This window comes from Sinohyriopsis cumingii, chromosome 9 (genome assembly GCF_028554795.1).
Source record: "Sinohyriopsis cumingii isolate HCF-2022 chromosome 9, ASM2855479v2, whole genome shotgun sequence".
NCBI classification, from domain to species: Eukaryota; Metazoa; Mollusca; class Bivalvia; order Unionida; family Unionidae; genus Sinohyriopsis; species Sinohyriopsis cumingii.
In genome coordinates this window covers 99,321,296-99,339,131 of record NC_142969.1, presented here as the reverse complement: position 1 = coordinate 99,339,131, position 17,836 = coordinate 99,321,296, and the positions used below count along the sequence as shown (strand labels likewise).

The 17,836-nt window shown below is 34.8% G+C and overlaps 1 protein-coding gene across 2 annotated transcripts in view; it reads right to left on the bottom strand.

Moving 5' to 3' along the window:
- Positions 1–17,836, bottom strand: part of LOC149792330 (uncharacterized) — a 28,500-nt gene that overhangs the window by 10,214 nt on the left and 450 nt on the right. For both annotated transcript variants that reach the window (XM_089970905.1, XM_089970906.1), the window contains exons 2-6: positions 11,177–11,298; positions 6,372–6,436; positions 2,670–2,707; positions 1,810–1,889; positions 50–112 (exon numbers count right to left, since the gene is read on the bottom strand). In XM_089970905.1, coding sequence (XP_089827031.1) covers positions 50–112; positions 1,810–1,889; positions 2,670–2,707; positions 6,372–6,436; positions 11,177–11,298 — 368 coding nt within the window. The remainder of the gene's footprint in view (positions 1–49; positions 113–1,809; positions 1,890–2,669; positions 2,708–6,371; positions 6,437–11,176; positions 11,299–17,836) is intronic.

The window sequence follows — 17,836 nt, the reverse complement described above, 5'->3', positions numbered from 1 at the left end:
AACATGTTACAGAACTATTTCTGTAATACTGTTGCCTTTTTATCCATACCTTTTCAATTCTGTTGTTTCTCCTCTCAGTTAGTTGCAATGCTGCTACCTCCAGTCTCTCAATCTTAAACAAAAGTAACATGATCCATAACTTCATCAACAGAACAAATTTGACATTGACTAAATCAAATAAAGGCATCTCAAATTGTTGGCTTGAGATATTTCTTGTCCTGAGTTTTCTGGAGACCTAGACAAACAAATGCTAAAAAAATTACACTGTGAGAGTGATTTAAGTGATGGCAAGAAGTCATGTAATTCATGTTTAGTGTGATCAAAGTTTCATTGAACTGATAATCTGGACTTTTTGTGCATCTCAATTTAAATACTGGATCCATTTTGTTTTGGCTGCATTGTAATGTAGCTAGATTATTAGGTACATGGCCTGTAGGTGACCTGGTATGGATTGATATGAAGTCAGTAGAAAACTTGTACACATTCTGTGTTAGATTTGTTTCCAAGGTCATTTAATATACTGGAAAATCTCAATCGTATGTATTATACACCTATTTTTATTCAATGAGTGAAATTTGCATACATCTATTTTTTATATGTGTTTGTTGTTACTGGAATTACTCTTAAAAAAATGTATTACTTCAGTTCTTATATTTACATTTAGCTTTCAGATTTAACTGCAAATTATATTAATATGGTTGATTAAAGAAAGGACATTATATATTTTACCATTATCTTTTACTTTATATAAATTTTACAGAATTGTAACAGCCTTACTATTTCTGTTTAATCTTGTAGTACTTTTGGTTAATGTTTCTTTGGAATGGTTTATCTTCCAACTGTTTGCAATTCTTTATAGTTACATAATTACCTTTTATCTTTTATTTTGTAGAATTTCATGTTTTTGCTTGTGTAAGAGTTATGTTCCAAGTGGATTTTTTACAATTCTTCATACTTACAGTTTTAGAATTTTAGCTTTGTGCTGATAAACTCTAATACATACTGTAACAGAATGAATTTTGAGAGATGATAGCTGCACAGTAACTGAGGGAATCTTGTCATGGTCAGCATGACTTGTACCAATTAACATTGATGTATGGACTAGGCCTGCAATAAATCACTAGCCTGTGATAGTTTAGCCTCCTTGGTTTTGAGCATGAATGATTTTTAGTTAGAATCTGTTGAGATAATGGTCAGACAGATAGCATAGAAGATTAGTTTTGGGTTAAGTAGTGGAGAAATGATAAAAGGGAGACAATCCAATTTTAAAATGGATAATGGTTTGGATTAATAACAAAGTGGCTATGCTGTCTAGAAAGTCCAGTCATATCTGGAGATATCTGAAGGTGAAATTTTTTAAATTCATTTTGGAATGCTCTGATAAAACAAAAGATTGGTTACTGCTTGAAAAAAACAAAGCAATATGCTGGAACAACCAGCTTGTAAACTGGAGATAAATGATTACAATTTGCATCAAGTAAACAAAACAAAACCAATATGGATCAATAATAATCTGCACAGATCTGTGTGTGTGATTTGGAGTTTTAATGTAGCTTTAACAATTTTTCAGTCATATATAGCTACTATGTCTGCAGTGTGACAGTTTATAGTGATGTCAAGCACTGAGGCATCATGCCGCACACAAATAGCATGATGTCCCACCCAGTCACTTTATCCTGACACAAGGTTGGAAAGTCGTAACACTAACCTCTTAATGCTGACTGCCTGCATGGATCTGTACTCAACATAAATTTAGATGAATTATCTCAAGAACTCAACATAACTGAAATTATTACTTATTTTACTTACCCGATCAATAATATCCTGAATCTTCTTCTTTACTGTTTCATCATATGATAACAATTTTACAGATTTTGGCTTTGGGGTTACTGCAGAAGAGAAATAAATTACACAACCAGTATAAAAAAACAACATTGGTATGTTTTAATTTCTAAATGATTTTCATGGAAGGAATCTTACAAGTTATTTAATTTTATCAAATTTCATGCTGAGCAAATACAAATATTTGAGCATCATAACATAAAGAATTCAACATTTTATTGTTGAGAAGTTTCAAACTTATTCTGTCTGTGCATCACAGATAGTACAAAAATTATGTAACTCATCTCTTTTGAAAAGCTCAAACATGTACATACGTACATTCATCTTGTACATGGACTTTTTGTTTATTCAAAACAAATGTCTGCCATTAAAATTACACCTTTACAATTTAGCAACCATCATCTCCCATAAAAATACATCTTTCCTATCAAACCACACTAAATGATATTATTCAACCTTACAAAACATTAATTCTTAAAATAGTAAATTGGGTCAATTTTTTTAATTGTAACTGTGCAACAACACACTACTGCATACAGTTAGTGTCACATGCTGACAAATGATGGTCACATACCAACATTATGTTAGTAAGCGACCTTTCTTTGTCAATTGTTTCAAATGTTTTTATGAACTTGTGACAAATTTTTAGTACCTCAAACAAAAATATGAGTCCTTGCTCATGTGCAAATATCTGATTCTTAGAGATGGTAATAAGCTAAGGATAATTAAGGCAAAATGCTGTTGTCGAAGGGAGGATATTTTGCTTTGATTTATAATAAACAGTCAAGATAGTTTCAGACAATAAATGTTATTCTGGTGGTACATACCATTTTGGTGCCTGCTTGTAATTTCAAGAATGTATGGCCTGTCAATGAAAATAAAGTCATAATAACTTAAGTGTACTGCAGACCTTGGTGTCTCACCTCCATCCATGTGCTTGTCAGTGTAACCCTTGTATTTGACTTTCATACCGTAAATACTCACTAATAAGATGAGTTCAACTTCAAACTGCACAGATCCAGATCTGCCATCACACAATGTGATGGCAGATCTGGGTCTGAATAATTTGTTAGGAATTATCAATATAACAAATAAAATAGACCCTGATCTGTAAGAGCATTATGCTGTGGCAGAACTGGATCTTTGTTGTTTGCAATTGGATTTATTAGCGAGTACATAAGTTAAGCTTTCTGATCAAACTGAGCATTGTTTAATATGCTTATGAAGGCAAGACAACTCCTTGCATATCTGAGTAAGGAGTTGTCTTCACTTTAATTTTATAATAAATTATATCCGATTTCAGCTGACAATAGCAATAAATGTAGCAGCTTTCAAAAGCTTTAAGACAAAACCTTAATATTGTTCAAAATGATGAGTCAAACTTTGTTTAAATAGATGAGACAAGTAATGCTGGTGTATCAATATCAGGAAATGCTGGCATATCAATATCAGGAAATGCTAGCGTATCAATATCAGGAAATGCTGGCATATAAATATCAGGAAATGCTGGTGTATCAATATCAGGAAATGCTGTCATATAAATATCAGGAAATGCTGATGTATCAATATCAGGAAATGCAAGCATAAAAATATCTGGAAATGCTGGCATATCAATATCAGAAAATGCTGGCATATCAATATCAGAAAATGCTAGCATATCTGAATATATATGACTAATGAGATTCACAACTGCAACAGATGTAGATGTGTGACTTTCATCAACTTAGAACAATTTTACACTGCAATTTCTGTCCCAACTATATCTCACCAAACATATATAGACAAGAAAAAATTACATAATTAATTAAACTTCTCTGAAGGTTGCATATGGGTACACAGATTTATTAAATATTCACAAACATTAATAATATACCATCTATACATGCTTATAAATCAGGTCCACAGGTCTAGATCTGGCATAGTGCATCACTAGTTAAAAAGCAGCACAGACCTTGATCTTCTGTCATATTATGTGACTGCAGATTAGGATCTATATTGGCTGCAGATGGACTCAACTTACAAGCAAATATATATGGTATATACTCTATTAATACAAATCTAACATGATAGAGTATGCAAATTTCCCAAACTTTCATACTGTAAGAAAATGGCCATGGCCTGCATCCAATTAAAATAAGGGGCAAGTTGAAACCTTTAACACTGAGATTAATCAAGAACATGGATAGACATATGGATGTATGGATGAAAAGCCACAGACTCCATTGTGATTGCCATGTTCAGTTTCCACTATGGCAGGTTCAACAATAATATAAATGACATACTTCCCAGGATTCATTTAACACAGATTAACATGATGCCTGGGCTCCACTACTTCTCTGTACACTAATCACTGCATTATGCTGATAATAACTACTTTTATGACAGAGAGCTGCAGTTTACTTTTGCTTTTGTTTCAACAGCTTGAGGAAAGTTTTTTTAAAACAACGTAAATAACAATGGTTCCATTGACTGCAGTACTGTGAGTTAACAGCACTACATTTCTGTTTACACTTTTACAGTGTTTGAAATTAGAAAATGTTGTGTGTACTTATAGTTATCTTCTTATCAATAGTGTACAATGACAAAACTGTAATGTATAATGACAAAATTGTAATGTTTAATGACAAAACTGTAATGCATAATGACAAAGCTGTAACGTTTAATGACAAAACTGTAATGTATAATGACAAAACTGTAATGTATAATGACAGAACTGTTTTGATATTTTCTAAATTAATGCACAACAAACATACAAACAGTTTGAAAATAAGTGTTGCCAACCACAGATAGGAAATACTGCAATAAAGAAAGGGTGAAATAAGAAAAAATTATGCAGAGACATGGTCTGACAGTGTAGTTGCTTCTACCAGAACAAATTAAGTAGAAACATGGTCTGACAGTGTAGTTGCAAATACCAGATACATGGTCTGACAGTGTAGATACATGGTCTGACAGTGTAGTTGCTTATACTAGATACATGGTCTGACAGTGTAGTTGCTTATACCAGAACAAATTATGTAGAAACATGGTCTGACAGTGTAGCTGCGTATACCAGAACAAATTATGTAGATACTGTATGTGGTCTGACAGTGTAGATACATGGTCTGACAGTGTAGTTGCTTATACCAGAACAGATCAATAAATAGTCAGAAGATACAATTTTTCAACATGGATATTGGTTTTTGTCTGACGAAAATATAAGAGAGCCAAAGTGCTTCATGTACTACACATGTATGCATCTGCACTGTTCCCTCATTTTAAGGCACCTGGATAACACCAGAAATTCACTTATAATGCAGTGAAAGGTGTCAGTCCCTTTTTTTTCCCCCAAGAAAGGAGACAAAACAACAAGCTCTACTATTTGCTTAAAATATCAACAAAAAAATGTGATCTCAATTTGTAAATAAAGCTCGAGATATTATATGTATTCACTTATAAGCAGAGTCCAACTGCAAATCATAATGTAGCAGTAGACTGGGTTCATGTTTTAAGTAATCAATGGAACAACAACATATACCCATCACATAATGCTCTAGCCAATCAGTGTCTATGTTGTTTGCAATTGGACTTGACTTATAAGTGAGTATATATTGTTTATATTGGTTTTATTGTTGAAAATAGCAGTCAGTACTTTGAAATTTTTAAACCATCTTCATGAAATTAGTAAATCTGGATAATTAAATACTCGTGTGTTAACTCTGTTTATAAGTACAACTACAAGGATTAGCTGTTGATAAAATTTTTATGGCGACAGTTAATATTGCTATCTTGAGAAATTTATTAGTACAAACATAATGATGGGGTTGACAGTGGCAGTTTATAAGTGTAATTCCACGTATGAAAAGTGAATCTGTTTTGGCTTAACCCATTGGATTCAAATGCTTTAATAAGATGTAGGCAACTCAAACTACACAGCAACACAAATCTGTGAATACCGCACCTCAACCTGATTTATATTAAAAATCATAAACTGACAATAACTTTAAATGACCTTTAAAGATCTAACATTTAATAATATTAAATCCTATTATACAAATATGTGTCTGGAAAATGATTAGAATTCTCATGATTTAACGAAAGTTGCTAGCATCCTCCCCATTAGTGTTAACCAAACTTGTTTCCCTCTCTGCTCTCATTTATGCACCCCGTTGTTTGTGCATTATGCAGAAAGAGGTGTATTATCCCAATTTTACCATTTTTACTCAAGTTACTTTTAAATAAGGCCACTGAACTTTTAAAAAACTTTAATGCAGCATTTTACACTTTTTAAAAAAATCTGGTGGGAAGGTGATACCATCATGTATGTCTCACTATTCAAAGACAAGAAACAAACCCAGGTACATTTCATGTTTAACCTAATCAAAATGGGTTTAAAACCCAATATGTAAAATGTCATGGACAGTCTAAAGTCAATATTCTGCAAATGGATGTTCTAAGCAGTGCTAAATAAAATATTTAGGAATGTAAACCATCCTACAAATTTTCTCATCAGTATATTTGGTCAATGTACATACTTTTTCTAAACTTACATGGATTTTGAGTTGACTGGAACATTTCCATTGATAGGTATTAATGACCCTCTGTGATTCCGTAACTGTAAATCAGAAAATTATAACTGATTAGTCAAAATAAAAGTACATGCAGGTTGGCATGATTCAATTATACATAGTTATACCTTTCTTTTTTAATTAAGACCATAAATCTCTAACACCTTTCACTCGTCAAATTATATATGCAATTCCAGTTCCTGGTATTATATGTTATAACGAATAACTAATACATTTATGTGAGATTGTTAAGGCTAAAAGACAGCTGTGACAATAATTCCCTTGCTCAATAAAACCTTGTTATAAAAATATGAATTTCTGGTTAAAAGAAAACAAAACATGGGTGACAGCAAACCCCTCCCACAAATTTAATTGAAACAAACAGCTTTTAATATCAAATAACCTGTGTCCTACATTTAAGGATGTACAATATACATCCAATCAATTTATCACAAAGGTGGCCTATATGTCCAAAAATGTTAACTGCAACTCACAATGACCACCTAACCAGTGACAGTAATAATAACATGACTGAAGGCTTGTCTAGCTTCATCAAGCAGTTGCAACTCCTTCCCAGTGCCATTAATAATAACATGACAGAAGGCTTGTCTAGCTTCAACAAACAGTCCCAACTCCTTCCCAGTGCCAGTAATAAGAACATGACTGACGGCTTGTCTAGCTTCATCAAGCAGTTCCAACTCCTTCCCAGTACCAGTAATAAGAACATGACTGACGGCTTGTCTAGCTTCATCAAGCAGTTCCAACTACTTCCCAGTGCCAGTAATAAAAACATGACAGAAGGCTTGTCTTGCTTCATCAAGCAGTTCCAACTCCTTCCCAGTGCCAGTAATAAGAACATGACTGACGGCTTGTCTAGCTTCATCAAGCAGTTCCAACACCTTCCCAGTGCCATTAATAAGAACATGACTGACGGCTTGTCTAGCTTCATCAAGCAGTTCCAACTCCTTCCCAGTGCCAGTAATAAGAACATGACTGACGGCTTGTCTAACTTCATCAAGCAGTTCCAACTCCTTCCCAGTGCCAGTAATAAGAACATGACTGACGGCTTGTCTAGCTTCATCAAGCAGTTCCAACTCCTTCCCAATGCCAGTAATAAGAACATGACTGACGGCTTGTCTAGCTTCATCAAGCAGTTCCAACTCCTTCTCAGTGACAGTAATAATAACATGACAGAAGGCTTGTCTAGCTTCATCAAGCAGTTCCAACTCCTTTCTAGTGCCAGTAATAATAACATGACTGAACAATGGAGTAAGACCTAAGTATGTAGAAATGGTCATTCCATTCATTTATTAACCCATGCACCAGGACTTACAGCCCAAAAGTATATGCAGGGGATGGACACAACCTGGGCTGAACAGAACTGAGTGGAAACTCCCTCAAAAGGATAGAAATTGCCCAGATGTAACAGCGTTGCCCACGAGACTGGCCAAAGACTCAGTATAAGGTGAACTTTGAATAAATCGGTACTTGGTCCTTTGATTTTCAAATGTTCAAAACATCATTACTTTAAGTCCCTTAATATCCCACTTACACTCCCTGTTTATTGCAGTTTTCCTTAGAACTGTCAACATTATATTCTCTGACCAACTGGCAAACATACTGCATGTTGTACATGCAAGACAAAACTAAGAGGCGTGAAATTTAGAACATTAAGAACATCAAGGACCCCTGCTATACCAGGGGTGATAAATAAATAGCATATGCAACTTAAACGTTTTATTACAATGTAGCTATGAAAAGTCATGAAGTCAGAAAACACAGAATTTAAGTCCACATAGGTAAAAATAATTCACATAATTATTGTCAACAAGAAAAAAAGATGTAAACCACCTATAGAATAATCCCTAAAGCATTCAAAATTAAGAAAATCTTCAATGGATGGCATGAAAAGTAGCACAAATTTCCCATGGATTTCAGCAGTCAAAGTGAACAACATTATCAGCAATGCCTTTTGGTAGCAAGGGGAGGTAATGTGCAAGAGTTATTGCCCTTTATATTCTTTAGACCGGAAAGACAAATTTTTGCCTCTGGGAGGGGTGGACTTGGGAGGCATTAGGGCGTATATTCTGAAGGTTATTGTAATCAGTGAGTTTATTTGAAAGAGAAATCCATTGTTTATGTATGGGACTTCTGTTCTTAAACACTGCAGCATTAGTCTCTTTTAAAAAAACCTGATACTGTATAATTATGAAAGAAATCAAGACCTTTATGTGGAAGTACATAAGGAAACAAGGTATCTCACAATTGCTACTTTTAACCAGTAAATCATTAAAAATGGGCTATCAGGGACAAATTTATGGCACCCTTCTCACTTTCTTTTTTATCAGTTACTATGATCATTATTTGCTTCTTTTATCACAACAATTACATATATATTTTAAATTCCTTAAAAAAATTAATTTAATATAAGTATTTCTCTTTCATGAGAGATTACTGTAAATATTCTTATGTTCATATTCAAGAGAAGAATGTTTACAAATTAGAACTGAAATAAAGACTCAAAGTGGAAATAACCTGGTCCCAGTCCTCAGACCATTGCTATATTTTGCCCCTGGAAATGAAACTTTGGAGTCAAGAATTTTATTTGGATTTGCAGCAGTATCTTCATATGCATTATGTACACTTGATTTCTTCAGTTGTTGCCCTTGGTGTTATTATCAGATGATAAGGCTAATACTTTCAATGTCCTTAAATACACTTGTCTTTTCATACGGCCACTAAATACACAGTACTGTAATTGAATTTATATCATAGTATTGTTTGTGATCACCTTCTGTAACCCAATTATTCTGTATAACATAGTTCTTGATTCATTACTTCTTACAACTCACCTGTTCAGAGGTGTGTTAGAACATGAGATAATACTGACCAATGAGAAGCTTGCCCCATGGTTTCAGTGTTAAAATAAAGCCTCTTGATGACTTGTCAGACTTATCTAATAGACGGCACACAAAACACAAACTTGAAAATATTACTGTATTTTTTGTTGGTTGGTGTCTTTGCCTTTTATGAAGTGTTGCAGATGTCTATGTGAACCCTTTCTAACTGTACTGTGTTAAAACCATGTCCAGTGCATAAGTACAAATTATTTTTACATGTATCTATTAGGACACAATAATGAAAATAAAAAAGCTATTATTAACAATCATAAGTCTTCTTTTGCTATAGATTTGTTTCTATAAAAATGATTGATTAACTTTTACCACAAGGGTTCCAAGGAAACATGGGTGTCTCACCATAACATGATCCATCCTCACTGTATCTATCTTTGAAAATGTTTTTAAGACAATACAGTATTGCTGAAGGCAAATGCTATGAAAAAGTAGTATGCAAGAATGGTATCTAGACACCATCTCTTGATCAAAATCCATTTGATTAGTGTTAAGCTCAATATAGCCAGTTTTTACAGTTACTTTCACCGATGGGGCCCCAAATGACCAAGTGGTCTAAAGCGCTCACCACTGCTGATCACTGCCATCTCACCTCTGTCTATATAGGTTTGAGTCTCATGTTCGGCCAATATGGGTATGTGAAAAAGCTTCTAGGGGTCAGTGGTTCTTTCTGGGGGTTTCCTGGTTTCTTCCTCCACCATTAATATGTATAGTCTATCTTGTGCTGAAAAATGGCACTAAACCCTGCAACAACAACAACAACAACTATAACCAATTGATAAACTGTTATAAAAAAAATTAACTATGGTATATATTCGCATAATGTACTGGCAGATATGGGTCTGTGCAGTTTTGTTACAAGTTATCAGTAGAACAAATAGCTTAGACCCTAATCTGCCATATTATGCTATCTTTGTTGTTTGACATTTGAACTGACTTATAAGAGAGTATATATGATACCATCATTTTCACTCTTTTAAGCTTAAGTAAATGTACACATTGGAAGTCAGTCATGGGTAAACTTTTAAACAGACTATAACATGTGTCAGCCATGGGAAAGAATGTTAGTCATCTGCCCATGTTGTGATACAAATGACTGCATTAGGCACAACTTGTTCACAGTGAAATGCTATTCAGTCACTGTAAACAAAGAATGTAAATACTGACTAGAAATGCCTTCACTACTTCTGTTGCCACTGGAAATGTCAATCCTATGTCATTTGCTTGAAATTCTTGCTCTTTTAGGACTGGCATGATTAAAAAGGATCTGGATATATTATTTTCTTCCTCACATTTTGATCTAATTAAAGAACCATCAAAATTAGCTAATAAAGTAATTTTCATTTTTATGGTAGTAATTGCAAAATAAACAAAACATTCATCAATCAAAAAAGTTATCATTAACAAATTCTGAAGCAAAAATATGCAAATCATAATTCAATTTAGTGCAACTAAAATGAAATCTAACAGTCACTGTGAGGTTTACATTTATAGTCACCGTGAGGCTTACAGTCATAATTACTGTGAGGTTTACATTCATAATAGACTGCACTATTTGCCACATCACAGTTTGGCTGTTTAATTCTCATTAACTTTAAATAACATCATAAACTTGCTTCAGTTTGGCAATATTAATGGAACCAGTCAGGGAAGATTGATACTGTATAAATGGCAACCAACTACTACTGTAAAACCTTACAGAAGCAATCAAACACAATTTCAGTAGCCCCGAACCAAATAACTGACCATAAAACTTACTATAATTAAAAATATGATATGACTTAAATTCCCAAACTTGTACAGTCAGTCATAAAAAGCAATATCACACACTATCTTCACTCCATGATGCTAATTCTTTATGAGTGTGTACATTACCTTTAATACTTCGTCATCTACATCAATGTCAAACTCTTCCTTTATTTGGTTCAAGACATCCTTTCTTTGTGATTCTGGCCTCACTTCAATGCACTCAACAGAGGATACAGTTGATGTTTCATCTGTAATAAAAACAGAAGAATGAGTTGTTAAATTTCATCAGCTGAAAATGTTCATGCATGATGTTAGAGTAGTAATAACTTGTATTCTTGCTTAGACAACAAATACCCCACCTCCATATCATATGAACATGGGTATTGTACCCCACCCACCCCAAATCTGAGGGACAAACAAAATTGAAAAGAGATACATAACTGTTTGTTTAGTGTGTTTGTGTGTGTGATTTGGATTTTTAACTTAGCTTTAATAACGTTTTCAGTCATATCGCTATGATGTCTGCAGTGTGGTAGTTTACAATGATGTCTACCACTGGGACATCATGCTGCAGACACGTAGCATACGTCCCACCCAGTCACATTATCCTGACACCAGGCCAACCAATCCAAACACTAACCTCTTAATGCTGAGCACCTAGCAAAGCAGCTGCTAGTACAATTTTTATGTGTTTGGTATGACTCGGTCAGGGTTCAAACCCATGACCTCCCCCATCCGAGGTGGAAGCTCTAACCACTAGGCCACTGGGGAGGTCAATTGTTTGTTTAGAAGCATTGGTAAACAAAAGGCATACCAAAAGGGCACACTGTGGTCAAGAGCTGGGGGAGATGTCACAAACGATCATAGAATATGCAGAATCCCATACTTCAAGGTGGTATATCAATAACCTTTCATGTAAAGGTCCAGGTAAATCAGCTAAAGATATTGGTTGTTCTGGGTCAATCAGATTTTTATATAACCTTTTACATCCATTCAGCCAGGTCTAAACACCAGTACAGGTTTTCCAAAGACCTGGGGGTTTGAGCCAACAATGTCTGAGGCTGAATTGAACTTCTAACAAGATATATATGGTCTGCATGTGAAGCCTTGCATCAAAGCTTTGAAAATGAAGGCTATGTGAAGCAATATTTCAAATCTAAAGAGGATGAAACAGTATCAAAATGTAAGAAAAACAAAAACACATTACCATATGGATGGACATAAAGATGGCTGTAAATGAAAACAGACAAAACTGACCACCATGCTGAACTTCCACCAGGGTTGGCTCTAGAAAACGTGTGAGTGTGTATCATTCTGCAAATGTTGAATCTTATATATTGGTAATAAATGTATCAAGACAATAACACATTTTTTTAAATTATGAGTGTAACCCTTGTTTGAAAATCAGTTTCTCCCAGACTTGCATTCACCATTTTAATTTAATTTACAGATTGGGTACTTGGTCAAATGAAGCACACATTTTTTTTTAAGTTAACAAGGTTGACTATGTTTTCATATTTGTCATATTTTGTAAAGAAAATATATCCTATTCAAACTACTATGTCACCTTACAATAATAATTCATAAAATTCTTTTTCTGATTTGCATTATTATTGCTGAGGCACGTGACATTTCTTCTGATCAGTGATGACTGAATGCATACTTTCCAATGAAACATTGGGGGCCCAGAGTGGCCGAGTGGTCTAAAGCGTTCTCCATTACGGATCACTGCCATCTCACCTGTGTCTGCGTGGGTTAGAGTCTCGGATTCAGCCAATGTGGGTATGTGAGAAAGCTTGCCAGTAGCTTCTCATGGGTCGGTGGTTCTTTCCGGAGTTTTCCCGGGTTCTTCCTCCACCATTAATATTGGCCGCCATGTATAGCCTATCGTGTGCTGAAAAATGGCGTTAAACCCTACAACAACTAATGAGACAATGACAGCAGCAGCATGTTATGGCATCACCACTGAGATGTGTGACATTTTTCCTTATCATTTACATCTCCATGGAGAGAAACTGAGTGAAACTTACTTTATCCCAATAAAGGCAAAGGTTTTTGGTAAATTTCAACACTGGGATAACAATGGACACATTTTTATATCACTTTTACAGATATATTGTGGTTAGTCAGGCCACTGCATCTGTCAATATTTTCACTGTAACCCAAACTTCATCTGCACTGAAACACCTGTGTATGTTTGTCTCCATCTGTACTAATCTGACAATTTTTCCTTGTAACCTGAATTTCATCTGCACTGAGTTCAGTCAACAGCCTGAAGTCCACCAGCAACTACTCTGCCAATGTTTTCCTTGTTACCTGAACTTCATATGCAGTGAGGTCAGTCAACAGCCTGAAACCCATCTGTACTACTCAATGTTTTCTTTGTAACCTGACCTTCATAATGGACACATTTTTATATCATCACTTTTACCCAACTTCATTTGCACTGGTATCAATCAACAGCCTTAACTCCATATGTATCAGTCTGCCAATGTTTTCCTTGTAGCCTGAACTTCATCATCAGTCAATAGCCTGAACTCCATCTGCACTTACCTGTCAGTTTTCCTTGTAGCCTGAACTCCATCATCACTGATGTCAGTCAATAGCCTGAACTCCATCTGCACTTACCTGTCAGTTTTCCTTGTAGCCTGAACTCCAGCATCACTAATTTATCAACATTTTCCTTGCAAAAAAAGTACCTTCTGGACTTTTTCTTCTTTTTCTTCAACTTTTAAAAAATCCAGTTGTTTTAAAAGGTTTGTATGACTAAATAACATCTGTTCCAATTGTACGATATTTCTAACGTGGGTTACATGGACAGATCTTCATTGGGAAAACAAAACCAACTTTTTGCATACATAAAATCCCCTACCACTGTTTAGAAGGGTGTCTGGTATGAGACAATTAAAACAGTAACCAGGCTGACCTCAAAAATTCAAGTATATTTTGGTGGTAAGACATATTTTTCAAAACTGAAGCTACAAAAAAAGAACACATTTGTTAATTAGTTAAAATTTGCTTTGGGATGGAATATAGCTTCTTTTTTTACAAATAGTAAATGTGACAAGTTGTCATACAGTTCTAGGTTACACTTCAAGCTGTCATACAGTTCTAGGTTACACTTCAAGTTGTCATACTTTTAGGTTTAAACATCATGTGGTCACAAAGTTGTAGGTTAAACTTCAAGTTGTCAAGCAGTTCTAGATTAAACATAAAGTTGTCACACAGTTCTAGGTTATACCTTAAGAACTTTACTTGATTTCTGAGCAGAATGCTAAGTTAATATAGCTTAGGTGAAAAGTGTAGCCGGCCCATTTAAAAAGACTGTTGTGTGGCATTTGAGTGCATTTGAGCATACTTTATTGTAATATATATATATTTTGTCCCCTCCGCCCACATTTTATGAGATAAATGGAGTTAATATTGCTATGACTCTATGGTTACAAACAAGTAACAGTACCCCAACTTCTTGGACACTGAGGCTATGACATATAGCTAATTACTAAAATGCAATGAAATATATACTGAAGTACACTCAAATATGCTCAAATAAAGTTACTTATTTCAATTCTCTCGTGAATGTAATAGATGCAATAATGGTTATGACAATATTTACCAGAATTGCCAACCATGATTTGAACTTCTCACTCAGTGAGATTCTCATTAAGGCAATTCATATTTCCAGTAAGGTGTAAACAAAATATAAACTGCTTTATAACGCTGGAAAACATATTTTAAAAAGGTTTGGTATTCGAAACATGCAGCTATGGCAAAATTAGATTCAAATGAAAAGTTTGTAAAGTACATGTAGACTTTATTTACCTACTAGTTCCAAACCCTATGATGCTCAATGGGTTGTTGCTATCTCTCAACTTGTAATTCTTGGAAGTGCGTGTTCCATTTCACATGACGTTGACAATCATATCTCCCAACATGAGATATACTCAAATTGACATGTGATGTCTAATAAACGTAACTGTGTCCCTTCCTGCTTTTATTCAGAAGAATCTGAATATTCAATTTTTTTCTTCTGTACAGATTACTAAAACTGAGAGGCTTAATTTCCATTTCATCTTCAACATGCATTGTTTGCTGGACACCATTTTTACAAAATTATATAGGTGATGCTAACCAGTTATCATGTACTTTTGAGACAGTGACATGTAAGGTGAAGTTGTTTGCATTTGAAACATGCACAGTGGAGAGAATGTTGGCATATGTCTATGCTACTTTGATGTAATGTGGCTGACATTTCTTTGGATACTGTACTTATGGAAACTGTACATGATCTAAGCACACTGCAAACTAAAATGACTGCTCCCTTGTGCTAAAAACAATCGCCATGAATTAGTCTAAAGTACACTAACTTTAGCACCTATTAAAATTGAGAAAATGAATTTTGCCCAGCTAGCTTCTGAAACTGCAATGGATGAATTACTAAATATATAAAATGGAAAAAATGTCATCGGCTCTTTATTACAATTTACCTCTGAAGTCCAGGAAGTGAAAATGACCAAATGAAGCATGCCGTTTTTTAAAAGGTGCACATCTGGAGTAAGGCCAAGCTGTATACTCTATAACCCATACTACACTCACCAATCATACACCAAAATAAAGGGAATTAAAGGTTCTTTGCACAGTAGCTAAGCTAAACAAGGTCTTTTTTAAATAGCCAGTATAACCAGTGAAGAAACCCGGGGAAATTGTTTTACTTAAAAATTCTAACCCCATGCAAAATAGGAAACTGTAAATTGCCACCAAAATCAACAGTTTGATCTTCCAAACACTTTACATGAAAAAAATATCTGTAGTTTAACGTGTCTGAGGTACTGCTGTAAAGTAGACTGGTTCCCTGACTGATTCCATTAATTCTAATATGAAACCCGAATCCAAATCAAACATGGATGAACCAATTATACAGATTTTTGGCAACATTCATTTTTCCTCAGTTTTTGTTTTTATTCCCAAAGTCAATATTTTATGGATCATTTTCATAAGACTTACAGCAAAAACATCAGGGCTGGTAGGTCTCCATTACAGCTGCAAATTGGACTCAAAATTTCTTCACGTATTATACGATAGGTTTCACATTTTGTTACTTACAACACATTTTCATTGATAAATTAGCATCATAATTTAAGGGGGGTTTGCAGTAGGTTTGAGGTGGTCTACAGTAAATACATGGACCCTCCATAGACAAGCCATGAATTTTAAACCTGCTTGCAAACATTGCTCTATAGAAATTGCTGTGAAATGCCGCACAACAACCAACCCCATTACGGTACACACTTCAAGCTTGTCGATAGCCAATTATGTAAGAGGCACTTGAAAAATCATGTGACAGGTAAGACTGTGTACTGGGCTGCTTTAATGCAATTATCAAACTATCAACACAGCGTTAAAAAAAAATCAGATAGCCCAACGTCCAGGGCCCGTGTAATTTTAGATCAGGCCTGTCCCGTATTCTAAGTGAGGCAACCGTTGGGCTTGTTGAAAAATCAAAAACATTAATGAGGAAAATTTGACCAGGCTGACGAAATGTCTAAATGTATTTTCAAGATGTTAACATATCTGCCATAACATCATGCAGTCCAAATCAGACCATCACTGTGCTAAGTAAAATTGAGATCTGATTTTAATCAGATTGAAGCATGGCCTGTCATGCTAAAAAGTATGACTTTGTACTCCTAAGCCCCGTGACATGATCATGTTTTGAGAAAACAATTGTCAGTAATTTTCACCCCCACCCCACTCACTTTCAGAATATGCCCATTACATGTTGCATGTATAAATGGTAAACATTAATGTTTGGAGCTGATGTAAAACTATCCCTTGGGTGGTTTAAATAGCAACGAGGTCAGGTACAAACCACCATTTCACATATTAATTGATTAACAACATCTAGTGAGATGTGCTTAAACTGCAGTGGTTGAGCCCATTGTGCTAATTTGCATAGGTAGGATCAGGAAGTGGAGCAACCCATTATCGGAAATCAAAGAGATCCTAGATAAGTGTACAAGAACAAGAGTTATTACATATTATTGCCTCAAATTAGAATGTTTAAGTCATGTATTATATTTTTGACAAATCTGTGATCAGCGACATTTCTTTAAGTTGGATTTAAACTGTACAGACAGAGTGCAAAGCATGGTCATTTCAGTGGTCGGAATAGTGTTCCAATGTAATTTATTTCTAAAGCCAATATAGCTTAGCTATCAGTGAAGCCTAACAAAAAAAAGAACCTGCAGAACTCTTGGCTGACAGAGTTTTACTTTGTGAAGCACACCAGCATAGCAATGAACACTAATGCCACTTGCATTATCTTCAATCCCCTTTGAACCCTATTAAATTTATATTCTAATTGTAGCTATTGCAACATTGTATGACACTATTAAAAAGGAGAAATTTTGAGCATGTGGAAATTGGAGTCCGGGCTTGTGGAATTTCAGACAGGGGTCTGTGTCTAAAAAAAATAAATCTTTGAGCATTGAACACATGATGAATCAAAGGTAAGTTGGTAGATACAATGGTTCACAAACAAGCGCCTTCATCTTATTAAAGCAATAAGGTAATATACGCTGGCAATCAGCTAGACAACTTAATAATCATATGCTGTTTCATGGTAATAAATGGTTGTGTCAACTCTTCTGGTCAGAAGGGTAAAGTGGTCTTGCTCTGCTATGGCCATCCCTTATGCACTGGAAAAGTGACCTTGTAAGACTGGTGGCCTTTGGGGGGGGGTACTAAATTCTGTGTTTGAAGAATATCAATGTGTGTAGTAAGCAA